This window comes from Vulpes vulpes, chromosome 13 (genome assembly GCF_048418805.1).
Source record: "Vulpes vulpes isolate BD-2025 chromosome 13, VulVul3, whole genome shotgun sequence".
Taxonomy (NCBI): domain Eukaryota; kingdom Metazoa; phylum Chordata; class Mammalia; order Carnivora; family Canidae; genus Vulpes; species Vulpes vulpes.
The window spans coordinates 159,802,178-159,815,238 of NC_132792.1; the positions used below are offsets into that span (position 1 = coordinate 159,802,178).

At 39.1% G+C, this 13,061-nt stretch overlaps 1 protein-coding gene across 1 annotated transcript in view; it reads right to left on the minus strand.

Moving 5' to 3' along the window:
• Positions 1 to 13,061, minus strand: part of LOC112934545 (alpha-1,3-mannosyl-glycoprotein 4-beta-N-acetylglucosaminyltransferase C-like) — a 28,627-nt gene that overhangs the window by 1,493 nt on the left and 14,073 nt on the right. Inside the window, exons 2-4 of the mRNA XM_026018000.2 lie at positions 5,795 to 5,966; positions 4,734 to 4,890; positions 1 to 1,026 (exon numbers count right to left, since the gene is read on the minus strand). The exon at positions 1 to 1,026 is cut by the window's left edge and continues 1,493 nt beyond it. Of these exons, the coding sequence (XP_025873785.1) occupies positions 1 to 1,026; positions 4,734 to 4,890; positions 5,795 to 5,899 (1,288 nt within the window). The 5' untranslated portion in view covers positions 5,900 to 5,966. The remainder of the gene's footprint in view (positions 1,027 to 4,733; positions 4,891 to 5,794; positions 5,967 to 13,061) is intronic.

Genomic DNA, 13,061 nt, shown 5'->3' on the forward strand with positions numbered 1-13,061 from the left:
CCTGCTTATTCAGGGTGCCATTTTCCAGTAGCCCCAGGAGAATATAGTCATCACAGTCATGGACTCTATTAGTAGCATCATAGCCCAGTTCTACTTGTCCCTCTTCCAGGTGATTATTGCCTTTTAGGTGAGAGCCAGTCAGCACTTGAACTCGGGATACTCTGGCAGGTACATCCAAAACCACAGTCAGATGATTGCCAGCCTCAGCCGATTTGGCATAAAAGAAATTCTTATCTAAGCTATAGGCATTCACGAGAACAGAGGTATTGGCAACCTTCAGGCTAGTGTAGATGGAAGCAGCAGGGTTGCTGGGAGAACTAGGGTCATTTTCCTCAAACTCTTTATCTTTGAGGCTCTTGAATTTGCCCTCAAAGGAGTAATTACCCATGGGCTGGAAAAGGGAAGGGAAGAACTGGATTGGTGTTTGTTGTATGAGAAGGTCATAAAAATTAGAGAGGAGGTAGTCACAGGGCATTTCTTGGCAGAAGAGGAGAAGGAATTGAACTAAACGGGGAAGGTCTCTAGTATGAAAGAGTTTTCCAATGAAGCCGAGCTGAGAGAAGTTCAGAGTCATCCAAAGTCTGTTTTCCCAGGCAGACACTATAGTGGCTATCTGGGTGACAAATCCTGGAGCACATTTCACATCATCTGCGATCATCAGGAAATAGTCAGAGTGGTTGGTAGCAAAGTTCATGAGGAAGGCATAATCCATTTTCTGCTTGGAGTAGAAGGCTACATGGGCTGGGATGTCATTAAAGTTTTTCTTTAAGTTGTTTAAGAGAAGATAGCTTGTAAGAGGTGTATTGATCACTACTAGCTGTCCTGCCTGGATATACAGTTTAAATGAGGTTGAGATGTTGGAGATCATTTGACCAAGCCACTTGGAGTCAGGATCTGCCAGGTGTACTACGACAATGAAGTGTTTCCGCTCAGATGAGGAGGAGGCAAAGAAGAGAGATTGCAGGGTGTCCAAGAGGGAGCTGCCATGGGGATGTTGAACTGAGGAAATCCCTATGGTCAGCAGCTCTAGGATTGGAGAGAAAAGAGAACCTTTAACAAGTTAGAGAAGTGAGGAAAACAATTGCTATGTGTGAGGCTATAATACTTTCTTCGGTCTTTCCATATGCTAACTTTACTTGTTCCTGTGATTGCTTTAAATTTTCTCTCCCTCAGGCCTGGCTATGGACTGTATTAGGAGTTAATATCTGGCCATAAGTTGTGAGTTAAAAAAAATATGTCTCTGTATAACTATTGTGGGAGAAATAGATGCAGAAGATAAGCTAAAAACACTGCATCTATGTCTCCTCCCACTCAAAATCCCACTGAGAAACCAGGAAGATTGCCACGAGAGAATCATTAATGTTTGGAGAATTCCTGGAAGATAGAATAGGAACAGGGCTGGTGGAGAAATCTAAGTAGAATTTACAGCCCAGGGATCCCTGGGTGGCGCAGCGGTTTGGTGCCTGCCTTTGGCCCAGGGCGCGATCCTGGAGACCCGGGATCGAATCCCACTCGGGCTCCCGGTGCATGGAGCCTGCTTCTCCCTCTGCCTACGTCTCTGCCTCTCTCTCTCTCTCTCTCTCTCTCTCTCTCTTTGTGTGTGTGTGACTATCATAAATAAATAAAAATTTAAAAAAAAAGAATTTACAGCCCAAAAGACACAGAAAAAACAACTACACAGATGCGTCTGTATCAAAAGCCTCAGAGAATTTCTAAGTTTGAGCCACCAAACACAAGTATGGGCTCTAGGATGGTCACCTGAATAATTGCAGAACTGTTTCCAGAACCACTAGACCAGTGATCACCAAGGGGCTGATGGTAGCAACACTTGCCCCCAGGCTAACGTCCTAAGGATTTCTGTCTAAATAAAGTGGAAGGTCTGCCAGGCAAAAGCCCAGGGTGTGAGTCCTGGGGCTGGAGAGAACATCGGAACCTCAGCCAAGAACTATAGGCAACAAAGGGGGAAAAGAGATAAGGTAACACGGCTGACTGTGGCATTCACCTTCAGGTTCCCTCAAGCAGATGTTCAAAAATGTAGAGGGTGACAGAGCGTCTAAGCAGGTAAATGGGAGAAATCCCCCAGATGACTTGGGGTTATACTAGGAGAGAGAGCGGGACACTTCACCCAGAAGATCTGCTTCCCACGTTCTTTACTGCCCCCCTCCGTTACCTAACGAGGCTTCTACAATCACAACATGCTTCGACAGAGAGGCAAGAAGGGTGGTTATTTGTAGAGAATTACACTGTTCATTCTAGATCCTTGGATATAGATCTGAAACAAGAATCGTCAAACATTTGAATATATTTATGAAACAAGAATCACCAACGTAATGGAAGAAAAACAACAACTCAACTGGAAAAAGAAACTCCAAAAATATAATCGGGGGAACAGTGAAATGAAGAACATTTCAAATATATTACATCAAAAAAAAAAAATATATATATATATATTACATCAATCTTCAGAGGGATCGAAGAAAAAATCATACTCTTTGGTAAAAGAATAAGGCTTGTATGAAAAGAAGTTTATAGAAAATATGGACATGGTGACTTCACCAGGCTCAGCTTAGATTTATCTGGCAATAATATTTCATGGTTTGGTGATATGCTCTTCCATCAGAAGGGGCACAATGGCAAATGGTTTCTGTTTTTAGGATGTTAGCGGCCTTTGGTGCTCAGTGCCTAGATCCATCAATACTCTAGCGGTTGTAATATGGTGATACTCTAAGTCAAACATTCCTTCGCCATTCGTTATCTGGGAATGTTTCTATGAAGTAAAAATTTCCCTAATCTCCTCTTTGGTTACCCAGTGGTATAGCCCATTTAGGAAAGTGAGAGAAGTATTTGGTTATTTCCCTTTGTTTACTAGCTTTCAAAATAATGGATTGGTTTCTCAGCATTCTCCAATGATGACAAAATTGGCTAGTTGGCTTTTGTTTTTTTTGTTTTTATTTCTTTGATATTCAATCAACTCATGAATTTTGTTTCAAATTTTATCCTTACCAATGTTCAAATTGTCCTATCTTAGGCAAGGAGCCTCTTGAAGTTGGATCATGAGCCCATTTAATACAATTTTAGTCATTTTTCTTTTTTTCAAAAGATTTATTTATTTATTTTAGAGTGGGAGAGGGGAGTGGGAGAGAATCTCAAGCAGACTCCCTGCTGAGCATGGAGCCTGACCCTAGGGGCTGGAAGCCAGGCTGGACACAGAGCAACATGTGGGGCTTGACCTCAATACTCATGGGATCATGACCTGAGCTGAAAGCAAGAGTGAGACACTTAACTGACTGGGCCACTTAGGCACCCCTCAACTTTAGTTGTTTTTGAAAGATTCTTTGGTTTTTTATTTATTTATTTATTTTAAATTTCTTTTTTTTTTAAATTTTTATTTATTTATGATAGTCACACAGAGAGAGAGAGAGAGGCAGAGACATAGGCAGAAGGAGAAGCAGGCTCCATGCACCGGGAGCCCGACGTGGGATTTGATCCCGGGTCTCCAGGATTGCTCCCTGCGCCAAAGGCAGGCGCTAAACCGCTGTGCCACCCAGGGATCCCCTTGAAAGATTCTTTGATATCTGGTATGATATTTCCTGCCTTGGGCCTGGAATCAGCCATTTTTTACAAGGTGAACTGGTTCTTTTAGCATAAAATGGTATTTATATAATGGGTACTCATTGCTAATGGGTCATTTCTGGGGCCTAGTGGACAGAGCTAAAAATATATTTTCTAAAGATAAAACACATCATGGGTTCAGACTGATATTTCAAATGCATTCAATTCAAAAATGCATTTAAACTGGGGCACCTGGGGGGCTCAGTAGGTTAAGCATCTGCCTTGGGCTCAGGTCAGGATCCCAGGGTCCTGGGATCAAGTCCTGCATCAGGCTCCCACTCCCTGCTCAGTGGGGAGTCTGCTTTTCCCTCTCCCTCTACCCCACCTCCCTACTCATGCTCTCTCTCTCAAATAAATGAATAAAAATCTTCCAAAAAGTGCATTTAAACTTAAAGAAAAAAGTAGTTCTCCCTTGCTGGGAGTTCTTTGTATTTTTAAGACCAACAAACTTAAGCCCTCTTGAGCTTAATCTTATTTTATTGACATAATAAATACCTTAGCACTGTCCTTTGGATTCTTAAAGTGTTTGAGTCAGTTAATGCTTTTTCTGTCCAAAGGTTTATTTTTTTCTTATCAAATACCATCGCAACTTAAGGGGATCAATGAGTGCCAGAGCTGGACCTCAGAAGGGCACACAATGCCAGAATGAAGCTTATTCAGCAAGAGAATCAGAGTCCTGGTTGACCTGACAGATAAAAGCCATATATCCTCTCGCCTTAGACTTCATGGCAGACGCTAGCACAGTTACCAGCAACAGGGGAAAAGTGGCACGATTGCTGCGAAGTCAGTGAGGACCAGGCACAGACCTCAGCTGGAGCTATCATTTTGAGAGAATAATTAGCATTGGATGGCAGTTAAGGCTGAGACTAGCCGAGGTCACCAAGACAGTGACTTTTAGACACTGGACAGAGAGGACAAAGCAGCAAAAGAGACCGAGGATCTACTAGTGAAGCTGGAGGAAAACCTGAAGAGTTTGGGGTTCTGTAAGCAACTGGGGAATGTTAAGAGGAGAGTGACCTGCCATATCAAATACTGTCATGGGTCCATTTCCTTTCTACTGGCTTCTGTCTCTACTCTCGTCTGACCCACGAGCACGTTCCGTACCCCTTGTGCATACTCACTTTTTTTCATAGGAGGAGCTCCAATCAAGATATGGGAGTTTATATTTTTGAGCAGTTCTGAGTTTTTCTGCATATTTTTGAAGGTTTCCAAGTGGTTGGTTCTACCGGGGTGGATCTGCATCCGGGCTCTCTGCCAAGCTACCATCTCCCTTTCCTCCTGAGAAAAAAGCAAATTTCAGCTCTATGATCCAAGCCCTTTGGGGACAATAGTTGCATGGATTCCTTTTGTATAACACAGTAAAATATCTCCAGGAGATAGGGCAGGTTGCTCAGGGCTGAATTCAGTTTCTTCCTTATTTTCTAAATAAGTTCTACACGTGGGGTTCTTGTACAGGTTGTACAAGAGTCCTGGGGTGAAGGGAATTGGGATTTCTTTAGCTCTCCTGGGTTAAATGTAGGAAATTAGACAATGTCAGTCTATGTCATTCTTCACTCACAGTCATCCCTGTGATGACGGCCTGGTATAGGGACCGTGAGGGGCAGGACATATATTAAGTGTGAGAGACTCAGGAGACAAGGTAATTCCACCCCAATGTCCCAATCTGAGCTCTTTCCTGTTGGGCACTTCACCCTTCCACATTTGTTTGCCACTCTCCCTTTTCTGGGTTTTTGTGCAATTTTCTCAACTCTTTAGACTTTTTCTTGGCTTAGATAAATGACCTAGCTTTTCTGAAATTCAATATTCTATTGTAAAAAATGGGGGGGGGGATATATAACTTTGAATCTGAAGGAAATTTTCTAAAATGAGAAACTTATTAAACAAAACCTTTTAAAATTTATATCTCATCAATTGGTCTTTTAAAAGGGCTAACTTTACTGAAGTATTAACTAGGTGTTATTTTTTCCCAGCCCCAAATTCTCTCTTCTAGAGTGCCACATCCCCTATTGTCTCCATCAAAGAAAAATGATACGTTGAGTCCTCAAGCTTTATTCTTTTTTCTTTGAGTGTAACAACGTTAGTGAGAATTTCATACAAATAGATACTTAGATAATATCTCTGTTTTTTTTTTTTAAAGTCAAGGGATTTCAACTTTGCCCCACCTATCATTTCTGGTACTCACGAAAGATAGGAAACTTGTAGTATCAAAGGGATTTTCTCTGATGAAAAAGAGAATTGAGAACATCATTACTGTTGCAGTGATGAATATCCATAGGAAGTCTTTCATGGTGTTGGGGTTGGAAGCTCATAGAGTTGTTTCTCAATCTGTGATCCTTGGTTGTATGTTCAGATGTCTGCAATTTATACATATTGAGAAAAGTTTTCATTTGACGGTAATATTTTTTTCATGAATCAAGGAAGTTAACAGTACACAGTTTACTTGTATAAGTAGCACTCTTTAAAAAAAAACACTTTAAAAAGAGTAGTTTTAGGTTCACAGCTAAATTCAGAGGACAGTACAGGGATTTTTGATATACCTCCCACCCCTACACATGCATAGCCTCCCCTATGATCAACACCACTCCCCAGAGTGGTGTATTTGTACAACTGATGAACCTACATTAATGCAGCTCTATCACTCAAAGCCTATAGTTTACATTATGGTTCAGTCTTGGGGTGTATTCTATGGGTTTGGATAAAGGTATAAATGACATGTACCCATAATTTTGATATCTCACAGAGTGTTTTCCACTGCCCCCAAAATCCCCAGTCCTATGCATCCCTCCCTCTCTCCTAATCCCTGGAAACCACTGATTTTTTTTTTTAACTTTCTCCACAGTTTTGCCTTTTCCAGATGTCATATAGTTGGAATCATCTAGTGAGTAGCCGTTTCATATTGGCTTCTTTCGCTTGGTAAGATGACTTTTCAAGACTTGATCGCTTACTTATTTTTAGCACTGAATAATATTCTATCATCTGGTTGTACCATGATTTATTTACCCATTCACCTACCAAAGGGCATCTGGGTTGCTTCCAAGTTTGGCCACTTATGAACAAAGCTGCCAGAAATATCCATGTACAGACTTTTGTGTGGACACGTTTCTCCTTTGGGTAAATACCAAGGAGCTCAATTTCTTAATTGTATGTTAAGAGTACATTTAGTTTTGCAAAAAACCACCAAACTTTCTTCCAAAGTTGCTGTACCATTTTGCATCCCCGTGATAATATCAGAGGTTCCTGTTGATCCACGTCCTCACCGCATTTGGTTCTGGATGTTGGCCATTCTGAGAGGTTTGTGGTGGCATTTCTCATTGTTGTTTTAATTTTCATTTCCTTGATGGCATATCATGTGGAACATCTTTTCATATGCTTGTTTGCCATTTATGTATCTTCTTTGGTTAGGTGTCTACTAAGGTCTTTGGTTCATATTTTAATTGGGCTGCTTGTTTTCCTACTGGTTTTTTGAATTTTATTTTTTATTAAATATATATATATATATATATATATTTATGAGAGAGAAAGAGAGAGAGCACATGATGGGGTGGGAGGAGCATAGGCAGAGGGACAAGAGACTCCCTACTGAGTGCAGAGACCTACTCAGGACTCTATCCCACGACCCTAAGATCATGACCTGAGCTGAAATCAAGAGTTGGATGCTTAACCTACTGAGTCACACAGGCGCTCCTGTTTTCCTACTGAGTTTTAAGAGTTCTTTGTATGTTTTGGATGACAGTCTTTTATCAGATGTATCTTTTGCAAATATTTTCTCCCAATCTATGGTTTGTCTTCTAGTTCTCTTGATATTGTGTATGCAGATGTATAAAATTTATAACAATTTTATGTTTATAAGATTTAAATTTTAATGAAGTCTAAGTTATCAATTATTTCATATGTCATGCCTGTGGTATTATATCCAAAATGTCATCACCATACCCAAGGTTGTCTAGGTATTCTCTCATGTTACCTTCCGTCCTTCAACTTTGTTCTTCTCCTTTAGTGTTGTGTTGTCTATTCTGGGTCTTTTGCCTCTTCCTATAGACTTTTGAATCAGTTTGTCAATATCCACAAAATAACTTCCTGACTTTTTCATTGGGGTTGCACTGAATCTACATATTAAGTTGGGAAGAACTGATATTTGACAACATTGAGTCTTCCTATACACGAACATGAAATCTTCATTTTTTTCTTTTTGATTTTGTTCAAAATTTTGTAGTTTTCCTCATATATATCTTTCACATATTTTGTTAGATTTATATCTAAGTGTTTTATTTTGGGAAGGTAGCTAATGTAAATATTATGTTTTTAACTTTAAATTCCATTTGTTCGGGGATCCCTGGGTGGCGCAGCGGTTTGGCGCCTGCCTTTGGCCCAGGGCGCGATCCTGGAGACCCAGGATCGAGTCCCGTATCGGGCTCCCGGTGCATGGAGCCTGCTTCTCCCTCTGACTATGTCTCTGCCTCTCTCCTTCTCTCTCTCTGTGACTATCATAAATAAATAAAAAATTTTAAAAAAATTCCATTTGTTCATTACTGGTATATAGAAAGGTGATTGACTTTCATATGTTAACCTTGTGTCCTGCAACCTTGCTATAATTGCTTATTAGTTCCAGGAGGGGTTTTTTTGGTTAATTATTTTGGATTTGTTAAATAAATGATTGTGTCATTTGCAAACAAAGATGGTTGGTTGTCCTTCCTCTCAATTTGTATACTCTCCTTTCCTTTTCTTGCTTTATTGCATTCGTAAGTACTTGCAGTACAGTGTTGAAAAGGAGGTGGATTTTGTCAAAAAGCTTTTTCTGCATCTGATAATCTTTTTTAATCTGTAGATGTGATGGATTACATTAGTTGATTTTATTTTATTTTTTATTTTTTTTTAAAAGGATTTCTTTTTTTTTTAATTTTTATTTATTTATGACAGTCACACAGAGAGAAAGAGAGAGGCAGAGACACAGGCTGAGGGAGAAGCAGGCTCCATGCACCGGGAGCCCGACGTGGGATTCGATCCCCGGTCTCCAGGATCACACCCTGGGCCAAAGGCAGGCGCCAAACCGCTGCGCCACCCAGGGATCCCCACATTAGTTGATTTTAGATGTTAAACTAGCTTTGCATGCCTGGGATAAATCTTACCTCGTCATGGTATGTAACTCTTTTTTACATTGTTGAATTCAATTTGCTATATTTTCGTTGAGGATTTTTGCATCTAAGTTCATAAGAGTTATTTTGTTTTCGTGTATTTTCTTTGATTTTGGTTATTAGAGTAATATCAGTCTCATAAACTAAGTTGAGAAATGTTCCCTCTTCTATTTTCTGGAAGAGGTTGTGTAAAATTTGTTTTAATTACTTAAATGTTAGGTAGAATTCTCCAGCAAACCCACCTGGGCCTGGTGCTTTTGTTTTGGAAGGTTATTAATTATTAACTCAATTTAATAGATATAGTCCTTTTCAGATCATCTATTCCTTCTTGTGAGTTTTGGTGGATTGTGTCTTTCAAGGAATTAGTGTATTTCATCTAGGTTATCAAATTTGTGGGCATAGATAATTGTTAGTATTCTTTTATTATTCTTTTGCTTCCCATGGGATCTGTAGTAATGTCCCCTCTTTCATTTCTGTTATTAGTAATTGGTGTTTTTTTCTCTCTTTTTTTTTTCTTAGTTACCCTGGCTAGGGGCTTATTGATTTTATTGATCTTTTCAAAGAACTAGATTTTGTTTTTATTTTCTCTATTGATTTCCTGTTTTCCGTTTCATTGATTTCTGTTATGATTCTTATTATTTCTTTTCTCCTGCTTACTGTGGATTTAATTTGCTCTTTTTCGAATTTCTCAAGATGGAAACTTAAGATTATTGGTTTTAGTCTTTCTTCTTTTCTAATATATGCACTCAATGCTATAAAATTTCCTTTAAGCACTGTTTTCGCTGTATCCCACAAAATTTGATAAGTTGTGTTTTCATTTTCAGTTCAAAATATTTTAAGATTTCTTCTTTGACCCATGTGTTATTCAGAAGTGTTTTCTTGGCTTAAGCTCCATGTATTTTGGATTTTCCAGTCTTCTTTCTGTTATTGATTTCTAGTTTAATTCCACTGTGGCCCGAGAGCAGACATTGTGTAATTTCTGTTTTTATTTTTATTTTATTTTTAAATTTTATTTATTTATGATAGTCACACACACAGAGAGAGAGAGAGAGAGAGGCAGAGACACAGGCAGAGGGAGAAGCAGGCTCCATGCACCGGGAGCCCAACGTGGGATTCGATCCCGGGTCTCCAGGATTGCGCCCTGGGCCAAAGGCAGGCACCAAACCGCTGTGCCACCCAGGGATCCCTAATTTCTGTTTTTAAAAATCTTTCCCCTCTCTGGCCCCTCTGCCCTGAATTTTGCTATTTCAGTGCAGCATTCATAAAGTTTTCAGTTTTTAGGGAAGGCAACTCAGATGGTAGAACATAAACATGTTTCTTTTTATTTGAAAGTTTTTTTCTCAAAAAAGAAAGCTTTTTTTCTTTTATAGTTTATGAATATGAATACTTAGAGCCAGTTGTTTTTTCATTCTTCCATTGCCTTATATTTGTCAGTCTTGTCTCCTCTATTAGCAGTAAGTTCTGTGAAGGAAGAAGCTATTTTTTCTTTGTGCTCCCCATGGCATTTAAACATAGTGCTGACGATACAATGGGTGCTTAATAAATTCTTACAACTTTTGATTTTATCCTTTTTAAAAAAAATGAGATACTTTTAAAATACATTCAAAACCTTGTCTTAAGACTCATGCCAGCATGGTCAGGGCTAAGTAATATATGTTGTGGGAAATGACTGAGCTTTTGATCTCTCCAGAAGTCTGTTGCTACATATATAATTTTTAGTGATAATTGATGGAAATGGCTACTATTAAAACTAGGGCTTCTAAACAATTTTTAATCTATATATGCCTGTTCATGTGTTGGTGTAAAGTGGAATGTCAAATAAACACTGAGAATAGAATAATAATATATGTGATGGCAAGTGGAAAATAAAAACAGAAACTAAAGGCAATAAAAATATAAGGTAATTATGATTTCATTCTACTGGGTTCTTTTTATGTTCCTTTAAATTTGTTAAGATGTATCTTATGGCCCAGAGTATGGTCAATCTTGGTGAACACTCCATGTAAACTTGAGAAGAATATGTGCTCAGCTATTGCTAGATGAAGTAGTCTGCAGAAGTCAATTATGGCTAGTTGATTTATAGTGTTGTTGAGATCAACCATATCCTTACTGATTTTCTGCCCGCTGGATCTGTCCATTTCTGAGAGTGGTGTTGAGGTTTCCAACTATGATAGTAGATTCATCTCTTTCTTCTTGCAGTTCTATCAGTCTTTGCTTCACTTACTTTGATGCTCTGTTTTTTGGTGCATACACATTAAGAACTGCTATGTCTTCGTGAGAAATTACTACCATTATCACTATGTAATATACTGAAAAAACTCTGATAGTTTTCCTTGCTTTAAGTCTGCTTTGTCTGAAATTAATTTGGCTACTCCCTCTTCCTTCCCTTTCTCTCTCCCTTTCTTTCCTTCCTTCCTTTCTTTTTCTTTTCTCTCCCCCACTCTTAAACCATTTTAGCCACTTTTAAAAATTATTTATTATTTATTATAACCACTTTTAAGTGTACTCTTCAGTGATATTTAAATACATTCATATTGTTATACAACCATTGCCACCATCCATCCCCATAGTTCTTTCCATCTTGTAAAACTGAAACTCTATACTCCTTAAACATCAACTTCCCATTCCCTCCTCCCCCCCAGCTCCCAGAAACCACCATTATACTTTCTGTCTTTATGGTTTTGACTGCTCTACGTACTTCACATAAATGGAATCATGTAGTATTTGTCTTTTTGTGACTGGCTTAGTTCACTTAGCATGATGTGCTCAGGGTTCATATGTTGTAGCATATTGCAGTTTTCTTCCTGTGTGTGTATGTGTGTGTGTGCATGAGTTTCCTTCCTTTTAAGGCTGAATAATATTCCATTGTGCACATACACCATATTTGCTTACCCATCCATCCATTGATAGATACTTGGGTTGCTTCCCTGTTTTAGCTACTGTGAATGATGCTATGATCATGGGTGTACAAATATCTTTTTAAGATTCTGCTTTCAATTTGAGGGGGGGTATATACCCGTAAGTGGAATTTCTGGATCATATGGTAATTCTATTTTTAATTTTTTAAAAAAAATTTTATTTTATTTATGAGAGACAGAGAGAGAGAGAGAGAGAAAAGCAGGCTCCGCGCAGGGAGCCCGATGCAGGACTCGATCCCGGGACTCCAGGATCATGCCCTGGGTTGAAGGCAGGCGCCAAACTGCTGAGCTACCCAGGGATCCCACTATTTTTAATTTTTTGAGGAACTGTCATACTATTTTCCATGGTGGCTGTGTCATTTTACATTCCCACCAATGGTACACAAGGGCTTCAATTTTTCCATATCCACACCAACACTCGCTGTTTTTTTTTTTTAACAGATTTATTTTATTTGAGAGAGAGAGAAAGAGAGAAAGCACAAGTAGGGGCAGGGGGAGAGGGGACAATCTTCAAGGAGACTCCTTGCTGAATGCAGAGCCTGATGTAGGGCTTGATCTCACAACCCATGAGACCATGACCTGCGCTGTAACCAAGAGTCAGAAGCTTAACCAACTGAGCCACCCAGGTGCCCCCTTTCTGTTTTTTTTTTTCTTTTCTTAGATAGTGGCCATCCTAGTGGGTATCAGATGATATCTCATTGTAGTTTTGATTTGCTTTCCTCTAATGATGTCAAGTGTCTTTTCATGGGCTTATTGGCCATTTGTATATCTTCTTTAGAGAAAAGTGTACTCAAATCCTTTGTCTATTTCTTTTCTTTTTTTTTTTTTAAATATGAACTTGAGTCTTTTTTTTTTTTAATTTTTATTTATGATAGTCACAGAGAGAGAGAGAGGCAAAGACACAGGCAGAGGGAGAAGCAGGCTCCATGCACCGGGAGCCCGATGTGGGATTCGATCCCGGGTCTCCAGGATCGCGCCCTGGGCCAAAGGCAGGCGCCAAACCGCTGCGCCACCCAGGGATCCCCCTTTGTCTATTTCTTAATCAGGTTGTTTTGTGTTTTAGAACTACTCTCTATATTCTGGTTGTTAATGTTTTTTTTTTATACTGTTTTTATGGTGCACAAAATTTAAAATTTTCATGGAGTCCAATTTGTCTATTTTCTCTTTTGTTACTTGTGACTTTGGTGTCATATCCAGAAAATTATTGCTGAATCCAATGCTATAAAGCTTTTTGCTTGTATTTTCTTTTAACGGTTTCATTGTTTTAGATCTTACATTCAGGTTCTTGATACATATGGAGCTAATTTTTGTATATAGGGTAAGGTAAGTGTCCAACTTCATTCTTTTTCATGTGGACAACCGTTTTCCCTGGCACCATTGGTTGAAAAGACTGTTCTTT